Source organism: Chenopodium quinoa, unplaced genomic scaffold (assembly GCF_001683475.1).
Source record: "Chenopodium quinoa cultivar QQ74 unplaced genomic scaffold, ASM168347v1, whole genome shotgun sequence".
Taxonomy (NCBI): domain Eukaryota; kingdom Viridiplantae; phylum Streptophyta; class Magnoliopsida; order Caryophyllales; family Amaranthaceae; genus Chenopodium; species Chenopodium quinoa.
In genome coordinates this window covers 4,131,659-4,154,351 of record NW_018743946.1, presented here as the reverse complement: position 1 = coordinate 4,154,351, position 22,693 = coordinate 4,131,659, and the positions used below count along the sequence as shown (strand labels likewise).

General features: G+C 43.4%; 1 protein-coding gene across 1 annotated transcript; it reads left to right on the top strand.

Moving 5' to 3' along the window:
• The first annotated feature begins 5,554 nt into the window (after nt 1-5,554).
• On the top strand, nt 5,555-6,806 carry LOC110688933. Its single transcript, XM_021865682.1, has 2 exons — nt 5,555-5,615; nt 6,235-6,806. The coding sequence occupies exons 1-2, from the start codon at nt 5,555-5,557 to the stop codon at nt 6,804-6,806; spliced, it is 633 nt and encodes a 210-aa protein (XP_021721374.1).
• The last annotated feature ends 15,887 nt before the right edge of the window (nt 6,807-22,693 follow it).

The following is a 22,693-nucleotide window of genomic DNA, read 5'->3' as shown; positions in this document are numbered from 1 at the left end:
CTTCAAGGAAAATAATAATCAAACAATTAAATAAATAATTGAAAGAGAGATTTGGGACCAAACCCTCAGAAATTAAAACCTTTCACGTCTAGGGCGAAGACAACTTCGAATATGGCTAGGTGTTTCTAGATCTTGCGAATGCGGAATTTTGTATGTGAAAGAATAGTTTGAAAAAGAAAGAAAGAATTAAGAGAGAATTAAAGAATTAATGATTGCAAATGAAAACTGATTGTTGATGAGAATTCGTGAGAATTGGTGAATGAAAACGGAGTTTTTAATACGTTATTTATAGATAAAATCAACCAAAAAGATAAAATAAACAAAACAGAGTTTGACGCACGAAAAACAGAGTTGGCGGAAACCCTGGCTAACTGGCGCCAGGCACCAAAACTAGTGTCAGGCGCCAGGCCTGGTTCCAGGCGCCAATGCCGGGAGTCAGGCGCCAAGCCTGTTTTTAACGCGTTTTCGAAAATTAGAAAAGTTTGCCGTACTCGAAGATAAAATCATATAATTTCCTCGAAAATGCTATTTGATTTTAATTAAAACTCTAAAAAGTCATCAAAAGTAAATTTATCAATGCTAATTGAATTAGGAATGAAAAGAACCTTCTAGAAGAATCTAGAAGACTAAAACCATTCCTAATTGCATTAGGAATGATAAATCATATTAGGCCCTCCCCTAGATCATTGGGCCGTATATAAGGTTCAAACCGGACCCAGTTTAGTAAATTGGCCATAATTTCCTCAATATTCATCGGAGTTGGGCTTATAATATATTGTTGGAAAGCTCTTGTCAAGTCCCATCCAACTACACCACTATTGGACCCATATCATGGACCAACCAAACTGGATTGGCTGTTTTTTAATATAAGTTTTCAAAAACAGAGAGGAGAAAAGAAATTAAAACTATCCGCAACACTAGACTTTCCACACTTTCGCTTCATTCGATTATGATTCGACGCGAAAGGTACTCATCACTGGGTTTGGTTTTGGGGAGACACATTTGGGTTTCCACACAGGGCAATGTCACCCGGTACCATTCTAATCCTTTTAGGGTTGGGGTTGTTAGCGACTTTCGGCGGCTGCTGATAGTCAGCCGCAAAATTATCCTGGTCAGAGCCAGAAGTTTAGGCTCTCGACCTTTCACCGGCCTCATCATCGTCGGATCCATTAGAGGAGGCGGATTCTTCATCGCCTTCCTCTCGTACGCTCGAGCTCCCCGAAGAAGAGGGAGCCTCTTCATCAGAACCGCTCTCCTCCAAATCCTCATGTTCCCCATCCAGAACAATCTCATCGGCTGTCACTGCCATAGTGCGCCGACTCCTAGACTTTTTGGCCATCTGTTTGACTCTGGCCATTGTGTACTACACAAACACATAGAGGGAGGAATTCGGAGATGAGCACAAAAATTCTGACAGTCCAGAAAAGGCACCCCCTGTTCTAGACTCAGTCGTTCCGGGGGACCGGCTGAGTGTCCTAGGCAGTGCCGAGTGTGTGGATTGAGAACTCAATTTTACTTCTAAACTATGTATACAGGCGGAGAAAGAATGTATACAAGTTAAAAAAGAGAAAAGCTAAAGTTGGTACAGGCGGTTACCTTACTTTAGCTCTGAAAAATCGGAAACAGCTACGGACGGTGAACCGGGTGTTGCAACGTTAGCACGCGAGAATCCCTGAAAATTCTGATTATAGATGAGTGAAACGAGGGCATTCCTGTTGTTACTGTTCACCCTTGATGGGTGGACACATGTCACATGTGTCACGTGACATGCACGTGACCCCTGTGAGGGGCAAATGTTTAGGGTAAAAATACCCTAGACAGGTGGACCAATGAGAGGAGGCCACGTGGTGAGCTTAGGATGGCTCAAGTGCCCCAATATCCTCTTGACACGTGGCCCCCTCAGATAGGCTTCTGAAATGGCGGCCTTCAAGAGCCCAAATCCTTTAGAAGCGTTGTAAAATGGCGCAACCCACTAAAATCTAGGTCAAGTGACCTAGATAGGGGCACATTCTCCAATGACCCTATTAATAGGGAGATATTTCCCTATTTTGGGGACACATTTAATCATTTATTACAACTACATTCTCTCTCATCAGAAAAACACCCGAGCTTGGAATCTAAGCAGATCCCCACCTAAATTTCCGCACTCTTTATTCTCTTTCAAGTTACTAACTTGATCTTCGGAGGCAGAGCTCCAACCACCCGGAGTCTTCGTTGTTTTGCGGGTACAACTCAGCCGGACCAATCTTTGTGACGTAACTCTCCCGAGGGACAAAAACACCCAAAACAATGCCCATGTATTTTTATAAAGAGATTTGTTTCATGATATGTCATAATTGCAGTATATGTTGATGATTTGAATATTATTGGAACTCTTAAAGAGATTTCAATAACAGTAGAGTGCTTAATGAAAGAATTTGAAATGAAAGATCTTGGAAAAACTAAGTTTTGCCTAGGATTACAAATTGAACACCTTAATCATGGAATCCTTGTGCACAAGTCAACATACATAGAAAAGGTTCTTAAAATATTTTCTATGGATACATCATATCCATTGAGTAGCCCTATGGTTGTTAGAGCACTTGATGTAGAAAAAAATCCCTTCCGACCTTGGGAGAATGACGAAGAAATTCTTGGTCCTGAAGTACCATATTTAAGTGAAATAGGGGCATTAATGTATCTTGCTAGTCATACACGACCTGACATATCATTTTCAGTAAATTTGTTGGCAAGATTTAGCTCATGCCCTACCTGAAGGCATTGAAATGGGGTTAAGCATGTACTTCGTTACTTTCAAGGTACGAAAGATATGGGTTTGTTTTTCTCTAATATATCCAAAGAAGGTTTGATTGCTTTTGCAGATGCAGGGTACATGTATGATCCTCATAATGCTAGATCACAAACTGGATATGTGTTTATGTGTGGAGGTACTTCTATTTCTTGGCATTCTATGAAACAAACAATTGCAGCTACTTCTTCTAACCATGCAGAAATTTTGGCAATCCATGAAGCTAGTCGAGAATGTGTATGGTTAAGGTCTGTAATTCAACATATTCAGACATATTGTGGCATAAACTCCAAGAAAGAAGTTCCAACAATTTTTTATGAGGATAATGCAGCATGCATCGCGTAGCTTAAGGAAGGTATATCAAAGGTGATAGAACGAAGCACATTTTACCAAAATTCTTCTACACTCATGATCTCTAGAAAAATGGCGATATAAAAGTCCTTAAGATCCGCTCAAGTGAAAACTTGGCAGATTTGTTTACTAAGGCGGTCCCAACAGCCACATTAGAAAAGTTAGCTTATGGCATTGGGTTGCATCGTCTTAAAAACCTCAAGTGATGTAGTCATGAGGGGGAGTTAATGTGCGCTGCACTCTTTTTCCCTTAACCATGGTTTTTCCATTGGGTTTTCCTGGTAAGGTTTTTAACGAGGCAGCATCTTATGCGCATTATAGTGTATTATTTTGTACGTTTTTTTTTTTTTTTTTTTTTTTTTTGTCGTAAACTTTAATTTTAATTAGTTATAATTATCCAATGATGAACTTAATAAAACAGTTAAATTAATATGTAACCATAGTAAACATTTTTTTGAATAAAAACAAAATCTAAAATTCCTAAAAGTCCTCACTTAATGCACTCAAAACCTATCTCCTCTCTCCACCAACCCCAACACCCCCCTCCACCCACCAGCCAACTCCTCCATTTCGACGCCTCCCATCTCGCTGGCGGCCTATGCTTCTCCCCCTTCCAATCCTCAATAATTATCTCGCGGAAAGCAACCCGTAATCATCTCGATTATCACTTTCTATCCAAAAAATAGTCATCCAAATTCTCAACATAGCAATGTAGTTGACTGAAACAACAAAATAATCATATCAAAGTTTCACTTATCATTTTATTGTTGGCCCTTCAACTCATTACATTACATAAGTCAGCTGCATCTATCCTTCGCAATATTTAAGCTACCGTAAGAACTTTTATTTTAAAAAGTTTGGGAACTTCTATAAATAAGATGAGCTAGTCTATTGCTTAATGTTTATTCATTTTCTTTTTGACATTACTAAACTCCAAATCTTGGTGCTTGTTATGGGTAAAAATCTGCAAAGGTTAGTCAACGACAGTCAATAAAGGTCAATGACGAAGACTCCTCTTGACGAAGGCGCAAGCTCGACGACGCAGCATCAGCATTGACGGAAGACGAAGTCAAGTAACAACTCCCTATTTTCTAGCAAGAAATAAGTGAATACTTAGTCCAGGCTTAGCTAGTTTAGTCCGTTAGGATTCTATTCAATCTCCTTGCAACGGCTAGAATTTAACCTAGCAATCGTCTATATAAAAGGCAAAGCAACAGTGAGCGAAGGGCAGTTCCATCTAGCAATATACACACTACGATCCTTATTGTAATCCCTTATCTTTATTTTTTGCATAGTGAAAGTTTGGTAGATCTTCATTCTACCCGCGGTTTTTACCTCCATTGGGTTTTCTGCGTCACCAATTCCTCGTGTCGTTTATTCTTTTTCTTATTGTGTTTTACCTTTGATTTTGCTTAGTTGATCCGTAGCCTAGATTTTGATATTCAATCCCACTTAACAAAAATTAGCATAAACAATTTGGCGCCCACTGTGGGACTACAACTAGGTAAAGTCTAAAAAACCCCCCATTAACCCTTCAATATGTCAGCTGACGAAATGACCCCAGAACAACCAAAAGCTGCTTATGAGAAAATTCAATCCGACCTTGAAGCAGCTAGGGAATCCAATGAGCATCTTAGCAAGGAAAAGGAGGCGTCAGAATCTGATGCAGCTACTCTCCGTCAGCAATTGGAGTTCGCCCAGAGCAATCGTCATCATCGGCCAAGGCAGTTAGATCTGATCCCAAGGATGCCGCCGCTGGATGACATAGAGTCTCCGCATGATACTGATACCTAGTCCAATGACGGAGATATGAACTTGGACCCTCCAGTCAGGAACGTCGGGCAAAGAATTACTTGAACTTCAGGGGACGACCAGGGCAACCCGCAGCCGGACCAGACGAAAATCCTGCTCCTGAGGTTGGCTGCCTTAGAAAAGCAGAACTCCAGGGTGCTGTCGATGATGAAGAAGATGGTCGGCGTGCCGATCCCTTTTCAGCGAGAAGCTCCAAATGGATTCGCAGCGACCCCGTTTTGCGACGAGCTGGCCATGTCCCGGATTCTCAGAAGGCTGCCGCTCCCGACGTTCACGTCGCTTTATAATTGAACGACCTGTCCCGAGCAACATGTCGAGTATTACAATCAGCGGATGTGGCAAGCTTCGATCCCATTTAAGTGCTGGGAGGCATGCATGTGCAAATCATTTGGCGCGACGCTGACAGGCCCCGCCCTCAAGTGGCTCGCCGAACCAAGTAGTATAACTAGTTTTTCTATGTTAGTTACAAGTTCTATTCCCATTTTGAAAGTAGCAGGCAGTTCGACATGTAGACAAGCGATCTATATCGGATCGTCCAGGGTCCCAAGGAGACCATCAGAACTTATTGGTCTCGATTCAACAAAGAGAAAGTCTCAATCAAGAATGTCGACAGCAGAACTGCCATTGAAGCCTTCCTCCGCGGATTGCATACAGACTTGGACCTGTACAAAGATATGATCAAATATCCCTGCTAAACATTTGAAGAGGTCAGGACCAGAGCTGTGGCTTAAATACGCTTCGATGAAGATATCGCCAATCGCAGCTCCTATCCAAGTTCCAGAATTTCGTCCGATCGGTAGACCCCAAGCAACCCAAGGGTATCATGGCGACACCAGCCTTACGAGGCATTAGGTAGATCACGTTCTGTTAATTCTGTGCAGGTCGAAGATATCCTCGACGCCCCGCAATACCCCGAAATATCGGAGTATGGCTTTGACGTGAATATCGTAGCAGTGGTAAAGGAGTTGGAGCCCCTAGGAAGTAAAGTGCGCTGGCCGTCGAAGAGCAACAAGCCAGAGTTGGAGAAAGATATGAGCAAATGGTGCGAGTTCCATAGCGATCATGGCCATAAGACGGAAGACTGCTACGCCTTGCGAAGAGAGGTCGCCTTCCAGTTGAAGAGAGGCAACCTCAAGCATCTATTAGGGAAAAATAAAAGCAAGACGCAAGTCGTCATCAGCCAGAAGTGACGACAGCCAGACCTCCGAAGCCTCTTGTACCTAAGGTAATAGTTAATGTTATCACTGGTGGTTCCGATATTTGTGGACTAACCTATTCTGCAGCAAAGAGGATCGCAAAGTCGACAATAGATAATGCAGATGTCCCTGAAGAAATCAGAGACCCCTTGGAAAAGAAGCTGGAGGCAATGTCAATTACCTTCGATGATGACGACGTCAACAACATTAATAGAGAGCATGAGGACTCTTTGGTAATTTCTTTGGTCGTTGGGAATTGTCTGCTTCGAAGGGTACAGGTCGATGGAGGAAGCTCCGCAAATGTCCTGTTCAAAAGAGCCATGGGAGACATGGGGCTGAAAGATAGCGACATCACAAGAAGGTCAACGACTCTAGTCGGTTTCAGTGGAGAAAGCATGTCAACTCTCGGAGACATAACCCTTCCAACCTATGCAGGAAGCCTAAACCCTCAAACCAAATTCAACATCGTCGACTGCCCATCAGCCTATAATGCCATATTAGGACAACCCTGGATCCACCGATTGAAAGCCATCCCTTCTACCTACTACCAATCAATCAAATTTCCCACCCCATGGGGAGTCCAAGAAATTAAAGGAGAACCTCGTGAAGCCAAACACTGCTACAAAACAACCCTTAAACCAACCATGAGAACCGCATAGCAATTACAGCATGACCCGACACCAGACAATCCCAACGACCTCGAAATTGACGAGATACCTTTAGATCCCGAAAAGCCAGATCAAACCGTCCGTGTCGGAGCCAATTTAACACTTGAACTCAAAAACACTATCCTAGCCTTTCTTCGAGAGAACAAAGATTGTTTTGCCTGGTCTCACGAGGACATGACTGGTATAGACCCAAGCATCATCTCGCATAAGCTGAACATCGACGCAAATCATAAGCCCGTCAAGCAGAAGCGTCGGAAGTTTGCTCCAGAGCGAAGTAAGATCATCAATGACGAAGTGCAGCAGCTGATCGACACTAGAATGATAAGAGAAGTCAAGTATCCAGATTGGCTCGCAAATGTTGTCGTCGTCAGTAAAAAGAACGACAAGTGGAGAGTGTGCATCGACTTCACCGATCTAAACAAAGCCTACCCTAAAGATCCGTTCCCGCTCCCGCACATTGACGCCATGGTAGACGCGATATCAGGTCACGAGCTCTTGACATTCATGGACGCCTACTCCGAATACAGCCAAATCCTAATGCATCCCAACGATCAGGAGAAGCCGACCTTCATGACCGACAAAGGTATATATTATTATAAAGTCATGCCTTTTGGACTAAAAAATGCAGGTTCGACGTACTAGAGGCTAGTCAACAGGATGTTTAAAGATCAGCTAGGAGATACGATGGAGGCATACATCGACGATATGCTGGTGAAATCTAAGAAGTCGAAGGACCACGTCGACCACCTCCGTCAGAGCTTTGAGGTATTGCGAAAATATGGTATGAAACTTAACCCTATTAAATTCTCATTTGGAGTATCTGCTGGAAATATTTTGGGCTATGTAGTAACACAAAGGGGAATTGAAGCCATCCTCGACCAAGTCAGAGCCCTAATAAATATTCAATCCCCCCGAAATGTTAAAGAAACCCAGAAATTGACAGGACGAGTGGCAGCATTAAATCGCTTCATCTCTCGATCGTCAGATAAATGTCATCTATTCTACAAAGTTTTGAGAAAAAATAAAGGTTTTGATTGGAATGACGATCATGAGAAAGCTCTGCAAGATTTAAAGAAATACCTAATGACGCCACCCCTCCCGTCGAAACCCAAAACTAATGAACCTTTGCAGCTTTATATTGCCGTCAGCGCTGTGGCTGTCAGCGCAGTCCTGATGAGCAAAGACGACGAAGCTGTGAAGCTCTTGGTTTACTATTTAAGTAAAACTCTACTCCCAGCCGAGGTAAGATATACATCCCTAGAAAAATTATCCCTCGCTTTAATCACTGTTGTTAAAAAGCTAAGGCATTATTTTGAAACCGACCACGTAGTAGTAATGACTAATTATCCACTTAAGTCTGTTTTGAGAAAACCAGATCTAACAGGACGTCTAGGCAAGTGGAGCATTTCGTTAAGCACGATGGACATCGAGTACCAACCCAGAAAAGCAATAAAATCCCAAGCCCTAACAGATTTTGTGGCTGACTTCAGCCCCGACTTACAGGCCATAGCTAACAAAGAGGTAGAAGAAACCAACAATGTGCAAAACGAAAACAAGTGGATCCTGTTTGTCGACGGCTCGTCCAACCAACGAGGGGCTGGCCTGGGAATGGTGCTAAAGTCACCACAAGGGGACATGATAGTAAGGTCTATCTTGTGATTTTAAAGCAACTAACAATGAAGCAGAGTATGAAGCTTTGATTGCAGGAATGACCGTCGCAAAAGACTTAGGTGCCACAGCCTTGGATGTATACAGTGACTCCCTCCTCGTCATCAGCCAGATAACAGGTGACTTCGCAGCAAAAAGATTCCAAAATGACAACATACCTCGACATAGCCAAAGAAAAAGCCAAACATTTTGATCCTTTCACCATCTCGCAAATCCCAAGAGACCAAAATGCCCAAGCCGACGCATTGGCAAACCTAGCCTCCGCCCTCAAAAGACCACCTTCACAAACATCCCCTTAGTCCATTTGCAAAAGCCATCTGTATCCTTCAAAGAAATCCTAACAGTCAACGACGTTAACAACGACGACGACTGGACCAAACCTATCATAGACTACCTGACCAAAGATATCCTCCCCAGTGACAAAGCAGAATCATGAAAACTTAAATACAAAGCCTCCCGATACCACATCATTGACGGAGTCCTGTTCCACAAATTAGTGTCAAGGTTATCCCAAAGATGCATCAAGAAACATGAACAACAATCCATCCTTAGCCACTTGCACGATGGAATATGCAGTAGTCACGTCGGAGGGAGGAGACTAGCCAAAATCGCAAAAAGATAAGGATATTTCTGGCCGACACTTCACGAAGACGCAGTGCAATACGTGACCAAATGCAACAGCTGTCAACGGTTCTCCAATACAGTCCATAAACCGTCGGAGCCCCTCCACCAGACATTATCTCCATGGCCCTTCATGAGATGGGGAATGGACTTGCCGGGAAGCTACCCGCAACACCAGGACAAAGGGTCTATATGTTAGCACTAACTGATTATTTTTCTAAATGGATTGAGGTAGTTGCTTTGAAACTGGTGACGGACAAGGAGGTCATTACGTTCATATGGACTAACATTATATGCAGGTTTGGAATCCCATCGGTGATCGTCTATGACAACGGGTCACAGTTTATTAGCGACAAAACTCATTCTTTTTTGCAGAAGTTCCGCATAGAGTTGAGGACGTTGACACCAAGGTACCCACAAGCCAATGGGCGGGCCGAGTCCAGCAACAAAGTTGTCATGGAAGCCATCATGAAAAGACTAAAAGCGGCAAAAGGCAAGTGGGACGACGAGCTCCCATCAGTCCTGTGGGCCAACCGGACGACGCCAAGAGAAGTAACGGCGTAGACTCCCTTCTCCCTTGTCTACGGATGCGAAGCCATTCTCCCAGTTGAAGCCGATTTCCCAACGTCAAGATTCGGTCTCATGACGGAGGAAAGAAATCAAGAGGAAATGGAGGACAACTTAGACGCAATTGAAGAACTAAGAGAGACAACGTTAATCAGAATGGCGGCACAACAAATCGTCGTAAGAAGCTTCAACAAAAACGTCAAAGCCAAGACATTTCAATTAGGATATTGGGTACTCTGGAAAGCGTTCCAGAATACAAAGAATCCAGCCGACGGAAAGCTTGCTCCCCCATGGGAAGGACCATATGAAATCACCCAAGTCAGCGGCAACGACGCTTATCGGCTAACCGACCAACAAGAACATCGATTGTCAAAGCATGCGACTAAAGGAAATATAGGATTTAGCCCTGGCCTAACTGTAAGAAGCAAACGACGACAGACGTCGGCTACACTGACACCCTTTAAAAAGGGTGAGTAAAGCCTTCGTTCAAACGACAATCGAAGCACGACGAAGCACGGGGAAAACCTGACCTTAGCGTCCGACGCCAAACACCCGACACCTAAACTACGAACTAGACTTTAGTGATTAGCGTCGACGCTGGGACGCAAGGGGCATTGGCAAACAAATGCAACGATAGGCCTAAAAATACAATGTCTCCGACAAAGCATACTGTGTAGCTACAAGATATTTTTTTTCATTTTCTCTTGTTTATCTTAAAGTTAATAAAGATTGGAATTTTTGAAATTAGAAAATTTTGACATGTCATATTCTCTTTAAAAACAGATTTTTATGAAACTTTGCATGTTTTACTTCGCGTATATAGATCACAAACCAAGCAAATGACGGAAAGCACGGAAAGTCTTAGCGTAAAAAGAAATAAAAGTGAACTGTCAAGGAACCACTTGCCCTCAAGTGGAACAAAAGTACAAAAGCACAAGTCATCAAACCGAAATACAAGTTCTGAAGCAAAAGCAAAAGATTGTTTAAAAAACATACAAAGAAAAATCCCAAACCATCATAGACGACGGCCTTCAAGCATCAATTTCGTCAGCGGAGAGCCCGTCAACGACCTCCTTGACGATCTCATCAACACGAGCATTGTCATCAACGACTTCGACCTGCAACTCCTCAGCACCTCCGGCAGATTGGTCGACAGCAATAGCAGATTGGTCGACAACGACACTAGGCTGGTCGTTGGCAACCACAGGCTGATCCCCAACGACTGGAGGTTGGACGTCAACAACAGCAACAGATGGAACAATCGTGACAGATGGGCCAGGACCCGAATCCACAGTCGACGCCACCGCAATGTCCTCTTCCAGCTCGTCGAGGGTTCCGCCGTTGACCAGAAAACGGTTAATCACCTCCCAAGGATGCCAATCCGAAGCCTTACCGTCCAGAAACTACTTCATCAACTTCGCCCTCACCTTGATATCCAGTTCGGCATAGTCGTCCAGCGCATCTTCCAACTCCTTTTGGGTCGATGTTAGCTCCTCCTGGACCTTCGACAAAGCCTCATCCTTAGCAGCAATAACCCCCACCTTATCCTCCAAGTTCTTAGCCTGTTCCTTCAGCTGATCCTTAAGCATTTGAGTTTCCTCCTCCATCGTCTTCGATTGAGTCTGCAGCTGTCTTTCCAGATCGTCCACCTTCTTTTTTGCCTTGTCCAACTCCTTCTTGGTCAGTTGGAACACGTTAACTGCAGTCTTGCGCTAAGCCTCACTGTTCTTGGCAGCACCGTCCAACCTTTGCATCTCCTTAGCCAGACCAATCACCCTCTCCCTCTACACCAGAGAATTTTGCAAACACTGGCCAAACATATCCCCAATTACAAACCAAGAAATCAACCTTGCCAAACAAAACTAAACCAAAGTAGGAACTTACATATAAGTGAACCGAAGCGGCTTCAGAGGCTATGTCCAGGACATACGTCCCAGCCAAGACCTCCCCGGACTTGGGAAACATCAGTTGGTTCAGGGCGGGGAAAAGAGAGTGTAGATCGTCCTTCCGATAATCCAATAAATTGGCAAGAAAGTGCATCAAGATGTCGGGAACCGAGGGTTAATCGTCAGTCTTCTGTTGCTTGCGCAGAGTAGTCGCCGACAATGTAATAGTTCCTGATTCTTCGACCGTCCTCTTAGACACCGGAGTCAAAATAGGCTCTGCCTTTTCGTCCGCAGGCGACGGCTGCTGTCCTTGAGATGCCAAGCCTCGCTTCCTTCTCATTCGTAAATCAGCTTCCTGTTGGGTCAAGCTTCGTCCACGACGATTACCTTGGGAATATGACTCTGTTACGACGCCAAGTCCAACAACACAAATGCATAAGTAAAGATACGACGATGAACAATGTAGCTATAAAGCAATGACAACGCAAAACTTACGAGTCGACATCGTTTCTTTGGAATCTTCGACTTGTTGAGAAATAGTTGACGACGTCTCTTGCTTCTGCCCCGACGGGTCACCAGCAATCTTTTTCTTCCTTGCAAAAGTTCTCACCGAAGGACTAAGCGCCAGGAACTTCTTCACGTTTGGTGACGATGTCTTCGATGTCTCAAGGAACCCCAAATCCAACTCTGCACAAGGAAAACCAAGATCAAACAATTTAGCCAATTTTAGCCCAAAAGAACGCGCATTCAAATAAAGACACTTACCCTTTACCGGCCATCCTTCCGTCAACCACGCCCCGTTATCACCTAAAGATGATCTCCTGACAAAGAGAAACCACTTCTTCCAACCCCTGTCGTTCACATCAGTGTTCAAAACCAACCTATCTCCTTTTTTGCACAAACTAACAAATCCACTTTCCACCATTTTTATCTCGTAACCTATGGCCAGATCCTCCAGAGTGAAGGGATCTTCCCAGTCCTTCGTCCTTTCCGATATCAGCGATAGGATCCTCCAACCAGATGGCATCAGTTGTCCAGGGCTGATACCCAAAACTTCAAGAAAAGAACGAACCAAAGGAGGGAATGGGAATGTAATCCCCGTTTCCGCAAAAGGGTACTTAAAAAACGCAACGAAACCTTCCGGACTGTCTTCCACCACCTGTCCGGTCCTGGAATATGAGCAAAGGTAGTGTCGGGAAAGCCCGCCATTTTGACAAATTCTTTCATCATATTAGGCGCCATTGACAATTTTTACGAGACATCGATTCTTTATGTGAAACAATCGTTCCCCTTTTTTCAACAACTCGAACAGAAATCCTAGTTCTAATTTTGGGAATTTTGCTCGACATCGTGCTTAAATTGATTAATGAAAAGAGAAATTAAGTGAATTACCTGGTAATTGAAGATGCCGAAAGTTTGAAATCGCCGCCGCAAGCTGCCGCTCAACCACCAAGAAAAAATTTTGCAAAAGAAAGAGAAAATCAGAGAAAGAAGAGTGAAATGGAGTGGAAGTTTGGGGAAGTGCGAAGCGTGTTGTAGCAATTAAAGGACTGAAGTGACGGTTAGAGTGAGAGAGTGGGGGAAGTGGAGTAACTCCCCTGAAGAACGTGCGTGATAAAGGACGAAAACGCCCCCAAGTAACTTGAATTTTCTTGCGGTTATTAGTTTTTTATCTTTATTTTTTCTTTAGTTTTGTTTTGCATTTTTATTTTTAAGCAATTGCCAAAAGTGTATAGTTATCCACGTTTTAGCAATTAGGGGCAAATTGTTATGGGTAAAAATCTGCAAAGATTAGTCAACGACAGTCAATAAAGGTCAATGACGAAGACTCCTCTTGACGAAGGCGCAAGCTCGACGACGCACCATCAGCATTGACGGAAGACGAAGTCAAGTAACAACTCCCTATTTTCTATGAAGAGATAAGTGAAGACTTAGTCCAGGCTTAGCTAGTTTAGTCCATTAGGATTCAAAACAGAAGAAGAATATTTTCAGCAACTGAAGTCCGAAAATCGTGGGCACAAGTCTATCTCCTTGCAACGGCTAGAATTTAACCTAGCAATCATCTATATAAAAGGCAAAGCAACAGTGAGCGAAGGGCAGTTCCATCTAGAAATATACACACTACCATCCTTATTGTAATCCCTTATCATTATTTTTGTATAGTGAAAGTTTGGTAGATCCTCATTCTACCCGCGGTTTTTACCTCCATTGGGTTTTCCGCGTCACCAATTCCTCGTTTTGTTTATTATTTTTCTTATTGTGTTTTACCTTTGATTTTGCTTAGTTGATCCGTAGCCTAGATTTTGATATTCAATACAACTTAACAAAAATTAGCATAAACAGTGCTACTGTCCTCCAGCTCAAGATCAAGCTAAAAAGCACAATCTTGATCCATAGCTAAACTTGAATTCGAGAAGTTCAGATACATAGTGCTCGCAATCTCACCATCGTCTTCTTCACTTCTATTAAATTAAGGTGGTTTTTATTAATAATTGTAATCTATCGAAATCGTTTTCTGAAACACAATTTTGCGAAATTTGTAGGAGAGGTAACCTAGATTTATTGAATTTGAAGCTGAAATTATTGGAGTTTATTGAGTTAAGGTGGTTTGGAGGGCTAGTGGGGGAAGGGGAGAGGGGCGTTGATCAGAAAATTGGGGATAGAGGTCGGCCGGCAGGGGAAAGTGTAGTCGTCGGCTATGCGTTGTAGTGGAGGGTCAGGGTCAATGGGGCTGGCTGTGGTAACGAGTTGGTGGTTTTTATATAGTGGGGATTCGAACTTGAGACCTCCCTTTCCATACAAAGCTCATAGTGGAGAGTCGAACTTGAGACCTCCCTTTCCATACAAAGCTCCAACAACTAACTAGGCTGTTGTGCCTAAATTTTTACTACAAGTTCAGATTTCTGCAGGTTGCTAGGTTGCTGGTCACAGGTTGCTAGGTTATAGGTTACATATTGCTACGTGATCAGCTACATGGTTCCATGTATTAAACGAAATCAAACAAATATATTTTCAAGGAATATTATAAGAGAATTCAAGTTTAAACGAAGTCAAAGTTGTTATAAGCTTTCCTACAATCAAGGAGGAGATATTTCTCACCAGGATTAAGTCAATTGAAAATGATAAATGTATCTGCACCGCAAATAAGTCCACATTCATTGAAGACCAAATCAAAAAATCAAACTACTTCTCCTATTTTCATGGAAAACACTTAGCTTCCACTATTCTCCATTCGTCTACCATATGATTCCGCAAGCTCTATAAATATAATGGCCCTCCTCCCGTGAAAAAATCCAATTCTTACCATTTCCCTCAAAGTACACTGCATATTATTTCCTCATAACTATATTCCCAGGCCATGAGTACACATATATTTTCCACTAACAGATTTCCTAACCAACTACTATATTTTAATCCTAAATAAGAAGCCTACCCTCTACAATATCATCTTAGCCTTTCATATCCTTATCCCAAGGAGTAAAACTACTATAGTTTATTCCACCACAAATGTTACTACCATTCTACTATATTATAATCTACTTTACACCATCACAAAGATTAAACTCCTATACACAATATTCCATCAAATAATTCTCTACCGTATGCAGTGGCGGATCCAGGATTTTATGGGTGCTGAGTCACCGACTCACTGTCACCAATCGACCGCATACAAATCAATAATTAATGCATATATATTCTAAAATTAAATCTAATAAAAAATAAATCACTCCAAAAGCGTCAAATATCTTGTGGGAGAGGAGTAAGATTTGTGATGGATAATGACAAATCACCGATAAAATTACCAAAATTATTTAGAACGATGAGCTTTAACAAGTTATCTAATGAGAAGTACGAAGGTAAGATACGAGGGATGAAATTAACAAATAAAAAATATAATGTCAATAAGTTAACTAGTGAGAACTTAGAATACGTGTTCAAAAATGTTTGTATTTTGACAAAATATATATTACACTATCATAGTAGTAGTATTATTATGTTTCCACCAAAAACAAAGAAAGAATGAAGAAAGATAAAACAACAAAAATATAATGAAATTGCTGCTCATGGGTATTGAACTCGTGACCTCCTTACAAAATTGTGAGGCCTTAACCACTAGGTTATTAAGCACTTATAGTTATTTATTGTATTGTTTAATATTTAAAACTCTGTTTCTTTTTGTGAAAAAAAACCTATTTATTTTTGCTGGGTCACGTGTCCCACCGTGCCCAAGGGTGGCTCCGCCACTGGCCGTATGTATACGAATGTCATGCCCTCCATTTATTTGTAATTGTCTACATTGTATTTTATATGCATCTGGCCGATTCACGTTGTACTTGTAAATTGTAATTAAAGGCTTTATGCCCGTATTATAGTGGATTGGTGGACTCAACGTCACCCGCAGTTTTTATCCTTATTTATGGGGTTTTCTACGTCATCATCTTGTGTTTCTTCTTCCCTTTGTTCATCTATCGTAGGTTATTCACCCTCATCCATTGAACCTGCATTATCATTAGTGTCTTTATAAATCTAGTTGTTGCCCTATTGAACCTGGTCGAATCTAGCGAACAGATTTTGGCCAAAACAGTTTGGCACCATCTGTGGGAATACAGTTAGATCAATTTGTTCATCCTTCATCATGGTCGGAAATCCCGATCCCAATCCAAATATGAACAAACTAATCGAGCAATTGCATGAAGAATTGAGAGCCTCTAGGGAGCAGAATCAGAAGCTCCAAGCCGAGTCTCAAGCAACCCTGGAGAAGTTCCAGGCCAAATCTCAGGCATCCTTGGAAAAGATGACCAAGGAGCTTGAATCTGTCAAGAGCAAGAAAAAGAGGCGGGTCAGAACCGAGAATATCCCTCAATTCTCCCTGATTTTATCCGATGAATCTGAAGGAGAAGATAGTAATCCCAAGAAGCTTGGAAAGGAATCAGGTGAAGAGACTAACTCTATGGCTAAGAGAGTAGCTGTTCTCGAAGCCCAAATCCGGAAAATGATGAAGCTCTTGAGTCGGCTACCAGGTGTGCCGAAGCCTATGGCTTATGAATCTCTCGATGGATTTAATGAGTCTCCCTTTGTGGGGGAGATTGCACGAGTTTAGATTCCCAAAAAGATGAACATACCAGTATTCCCCAAGCTGTACGATGGGACCACTGACCCTTAAGATCATGTAGCTCAGTACAAGCAGAGGATGTGACAGCTATCAATCCCGTGGGAGCTTATTGAGCATACTATGTGTAAGTCCTTTGGCACTACTCTATCTGGACCTACACTCTAGTCGCTAATCAACCTGAAGCCGGGATCTATCAGCAGCTTCTCTAACTTGGCAAACAGGTTGTATCAACAATTTGCAACTAGCAGGGAGCTAGAGAGGCAAAGCATTGACCTGTACCGCGTCGTCTAGAAGAAGAATGAGACAACTAGAGAATATTGGAGCAGGTTCAACAAAGAAATGGTCAACATTAAAAACCGCGATCATTCAACTGCCATAGAAGCATCCCCCCAAGGCTTTATTTATCAATCTAGGTTGTATTACGAGTTGACCAGATATCCTTGTGCTTCTTTTGAATAAGTTAGGACCAGGGCCATGACTGAAGTTCGTGCAGAGGAAGATGAATCCATCTAAGTTCTTGTTTTAGAGTACCCGCAGGTAGCTGGGGGCAACCTAGGAAGGTCCATACCAAGTTGACAAAGAGCCTACAGGTTAGCTACGCCAGAAGGTAACCTAGTACCTAGAAGCTGGAATGTAGCACATCTAAAAGCTTGCCATTTCTAAGAACCTTCTAGGTTGTCTCCAGGTTTCTTCTAAGTTTTCTTTAAATTTTTTCTAACTTATTCCCAAGTTATCTACGCATTATTTCTAACCTGTTTACTACTTCTAAGTTATTCTCAGGTTGCATACATCTTCTTTCTAAGTTAGTTTCTAATAAAAAAATTTATATATTTATGTTTGTTGCTTTAATTTTGTTATATATTTACGTCAAATCAGTACTAACATAAGCATTGGAGGGCCGTGAGCGGCAACACCAACGATCATCTCTAAACCTACTTCCTTACATATTCTAGGTACATCTATAACCTGCCAAAGCTACGAATGAACCAAGGGCCAATGCGCCAAATATCAATAACTTTCGAAGCTACGAACGCACTAAGGGCCAATGCGCCATATATCAATGACGTCCAAAGCTACGTCGTACTAAGGGCCAATGCGCCAGATACCAAAGATATTAAAAGCAAAAGCACAATCGCAGGACAATGAAAGTCAAATCAAAGTCTATTTTATTCCAAAGAACCTAGCATCGAATGTTCAAAGTCTAAAGAAAAACTAACCTTTCCCCATGTTTTTTGAGTAAAATTACCCCACCACGTGGTCCAATGAGAATAGGACACGTGTCCATCTTATATTGGCTTAAATCGGGCCACTTACGAAATGACACGTGGAACCCACTGTCATCAAAAGGAATGACGGCTTTCAAAGGACCAATTCCCAAAAAGCCGCCAAAAGGGCGGGCAGACCACCAAATCTAGGTTAAATGAACTAGGTAAGAGCACTCTCTTATCCAGAATGACACTATAAATGGGGAGATTTCCCCCATTTGTGGGACATATTGAAATTATTACACAATTACTGACATTCTCTTACATCAGAGAAATCTCCTGATCTCGAAATCCGAGAAAAATATCACCTTTATCTTTTTCCGCACTTTTTACTCACTCACGCACGTTCTAACTTGATCGTCGGAGGCGGAGCTCCAACCACCCGGAGTCTCTGTTGTTTTGAAAGTACATGCGCTCACAAGCAAGTCTTTGAGTTGTAGCTCTCCCGAGGGACAAAAACACCCAAAACATTTGGCGCCGTCTGTGGGGAGAGTACCTCAAGAAAGGTTCAAGAGTCTGTACCACCTCCCGAACGTCCGATACATTAGCCGGAGGTCTTTACTGACCAAGAGGTCTTATCCTCAAGTCGAAACCTACATTGCCAAAGATGGGTCTTTGATCACTTAACGCATCCGTCCTAGAGACACTTTGGAGCGGGGCGAAATCCAGGCGGGTACAAACCGGCCCCCTGGTCAGCCGGAAGGGGGAAACCGACACGGCAGGTGGATCCGCCCCAGTCACCCGGGACGAACTCATGAAATTCCATGACAAGTTTCAAGGGTGAAATCAAGGATCTTATCACCAAAAGTAAGGCTAGCCCAAGTAAGGGACAGTCGGCAAGAAAGACCCCTCGAGAAAAGAGGAAGCCAGTCAGAGACAGGCAACCAACTCCGCATCCAAAAGAGAAGGTAGCCGGGACCCTTGACTGGTCCAAGATTCTTCTACCTAAAAGGAATACCACCAATACCCGTCGGAGTGAACAGCCGGTGGGAAACAAAAAATCAACTCCTGATGCTCGGGAAATCATTACCCGCAGGAGGAGTCAGTAGATGTCTGAGTCAGCCTCTACATCGAGCTTTCTAGACAGCTTCAAGAATACATCTGCAAGGAATATTCAATCTCTGCATGAGAGCCATATAGGCGGTAATACCGTCCGCTCTGGTCCTCAAATGATTGGGAACACACCGTATGTACCCTCTATGGTCTACGATCTATACTCCCCTCACTTCATGCAGTCGACCCTCTTTGGGGGTCAGGTGACATTTAACGTCCAGCCTTTGGACTGGCAGCTCCGACTGCTCAAACTTGGTGAACAAACCTCTGCGTTCACCAAGGAAATAACCAAAGCCGTACAACCGACCAAGGTTAAAAATGTGTTGGTAGGTGCTTATGATAGCACCACCAACCCCGAGGACCACCTCATGGCCTACTCAAACCTCATGCATATGTAGGGGTTGGAAGATGCTATGTGGTGTCGGTGCTTCCCGGCTACATTAAAGGGCATTGCCTAACAATGGTTTGGCAACTTGCCAGCCGGCTGCATTGACAGCTTTAGGAAGCTGGCCTTCCTGTTTGCTTCCAACTTCTCCATGAACATCCCTGCCAAGAAAACCAGTCTCGATCTGAGAACCATCCGGCAGGGAGAAAAGGAGGGGCTTTGCTCCTATGTCAGGCGATTCAACCTGGTAAGAATTCAAATTCAGGGGCTGTCTGATGAGGTATCATATACAGACTTTTTTAAGGATCTGAAGCACGGGTCGACCTTTAAGTTCGACCTTGTCCAAAAGAGGGTTTTCACCCTTCAAGAGGCGTTGATAGAGGCGGAAATAATTATTCAAGCTACCGACCTCTGCTCGTCCAACCATCAGTCGGACTCTAAGAAGTTCGACAAACAAAAAGAGAGTTGGTCTACTCAGCTGGCTTAGAAAGCTAAAAAGAGAAAAAAGAGAAAAGAAGTTTGGGCGGTTGAGGAACCTGATCAGCCGTCCAAAAAGAAAAAGAAAGAATTCAAACCGTATGTTTCGCGGTATGAATTCAATAAAGACTGCTACACCATCTTTTCAGAGGTGAAGGATTGGCTAACCATTGAAAAGCCAAATCCTATGAAGAGTTCTTTTCAGTCGCGGAACAACAAAAAATGTTCACTTTTATTAGGAGGTGGGCCATGACACCAACGACTGCTATAGTCTCAAGCGAACGTTGGACCTTCTGGCGGATAAAGGCTTGCTGAAGTCCTATGTCCTGAAGTCCAAAGCGACTTCTAAGACGAATCCTGGGAAGTCGTCAAAAACTGTCCAACCTACTTGTAGCTCGAATACCGACAAGGATCCGGTCTACACCATAGCAGGTGGATTTGCGAGTGGTGGCCCGACTATTCGAGGCACCAAGGATCATCTGAAAATGATCCATTCGGTTGATGATGGGCAGACGTCCTCCTGTGGAACATTCCCAGACATCCTCATCACTAAAAAGGATCAGGGCAAAGTTCGTCAACCGCATGATGCTCCATTCGTCATCAAATGTAAGGTCGCCAACTAGCTGCTTGGCCGGATCCTCATTGACACTAGTAGCTCCTCTGATCTTATCAGCTACAAGTGTCTATCCCGGCTTAATTACAAGCGGGATGGTTTGCGCGACGTCTCCCATTCACTAATTGGCTTTGGAGGGGGAGTCGTGCACCTAGTCAGACAAATTGACATACCCATCCGGCTGGGAGAAAAGGGGCAAGGGCGACATATGGTCGTCCGTTTTTTGGTGGTTAAAGAGTTAACCGCCTACAACATCATTCTTGGCCGTCCCACTCTCAATGAGTGCAAGGCCGTCATCATCCCAGCCCTTATGCTTCTCAAGTACGAAAGGGATGGTGGCATTGTTGGCTCCCTTAATGGGGACCAAAAGACGGCCAGGGAGTGCTATCTCTTGGACGTCAAGCCGACCGCTTCTACAGCCGGTCCGCTGAAGGAGTCAATAGACCTTGATGACGTCAAGGACCCTGATTCATCCCCACCAGCATCCGTAAAGAAAAGAAAAATAGAAAAGTTGGTGGTGGTGAAGAACGAGAAGAAATAGTAATCACTGACCAAAGAACGGTCAGATGATCTACGTCCCCAGCCGGCTGGAGAGCACGTTGATATTCCTCTGGATGACAGTCGTCCAGAGCGAACTATTAAGGTGGGGACGACTGCTTTTGAAAGGTTAGGTGCAGACTTGCACCACCTGCTGAAAGAATTCAAAGACATTTTTGCCTTTGAAGTGGAAGAGATGCCAGGCATCAGCTCGGATCTCGCTGTTCACAAGCTCGCCGTGGATCCAAAAAAGAAGCCGGTTCGGCAAAAGAAAAGAAACCACGGAAAGGAAAGAAGTCAGGCGGAAGCTGCCAAAGTTAAAAAGTTGCTGGACACTGGGTTCATTCGGCCATGTAACTTCCCTGAGTGGGTGGCGAATGTTGTGCTTGTAAAGAAGCCGAGTGGAACCTGACGTATGTGTGTTGACTACACAAATCTCAATAAGGCATGTCCAAAAGACAGTTATCTGCTTCCGAAGATCGACAATCTTGTTGACTCTACAGCCTGGCATGTCCTGATGAGCTTTATGGATGGCTACTCTGGTTTCCATCAAATACTCCTATGGAAAAAAGATCAAGAGAAGACGGCCTTCGTTACGGATCAGGGGTTATTCTGATATACTGTGATTCCGTTTGGGTTGAAAAATGCACCTGCTACTTTCAACCGAATGATTAATAATGTTTTTATTAATCAAATTGGAAGGAACGTAGAGGCCTACATTTGATAGTCAAATCTAAACTCCAGACGGATCATCTTGCTGATCTCCGAGAAACATTCACCACACTCAGGCGGCACCAAGTGATGTTAGATCCAAAAAAAAAAAAAACTGTGTTTTTGGTGTTGAGTCTGGGAAGTTTCTCGGATTCTTGATTGATCAAAGGGGGATAGAGGCTAACCCCGAAATGATACAGGCGGTCATTGATATGAAGTCACCTCGCACTGTCAAGGAAGTTCAGAAGCTCATTGGTTGTCTGGCGGCATTGGGAAGATTTCTCAGTCGGTCGGCTGATAAATGCTTATACTTTTTCCAAGAAATCAAGAAAAAGACTCGGTTTGAATGGGGGAGTGATGCTGAGGCGGCCTTTCAGAAATTCAAAGAATATTTACACTCCTTTCCAAGGCTTGTTAGCCCTATGCCAAAGGAGACTCTCTTTATGTACTTGGCCGTCTCAGACCATGCCCTCAGTGCCGTCCTCCTTGTTGAAAGGGATGGCATCCAGCTCCCGATCTATTTCATAAGCCATGTGCTACGAAATGCTGAACTCTAGTACCCCATGGTTGAAAAATTTGGCCTTTCCCTTTACATGGCTGTTAAGAAGTTGAAACCATACTTCTTGGCTCATCCGGTGGTGGTCTATACAGATCAACCCCTCAAGCGGCCAATGAAAACCCTGGACTCATCTGGTAGAATGCTTAAATAGGCTATTGAAATACAGAGTCTTGAAATCTCCTACGAACCGAGAAAGGCAGTGAAGGGTCAGGCGTTCGCCGACTTCATTGTCAAAATGACAAGGCCGGTTGCTCCGGATAACCTTGATCAGGTTTGGAGGGTGCATGTAGACGGGAGCTCTAATATGAACGGTTGTGGTGCAAGCATAATCTGTGAATCCCTGGAAGGGGAAAAATACGAGTATGCACTACGGTTCAAGTTCCAGGCCTCAAACAATGAGGCGGAATACGAAGCCCTGCTCGC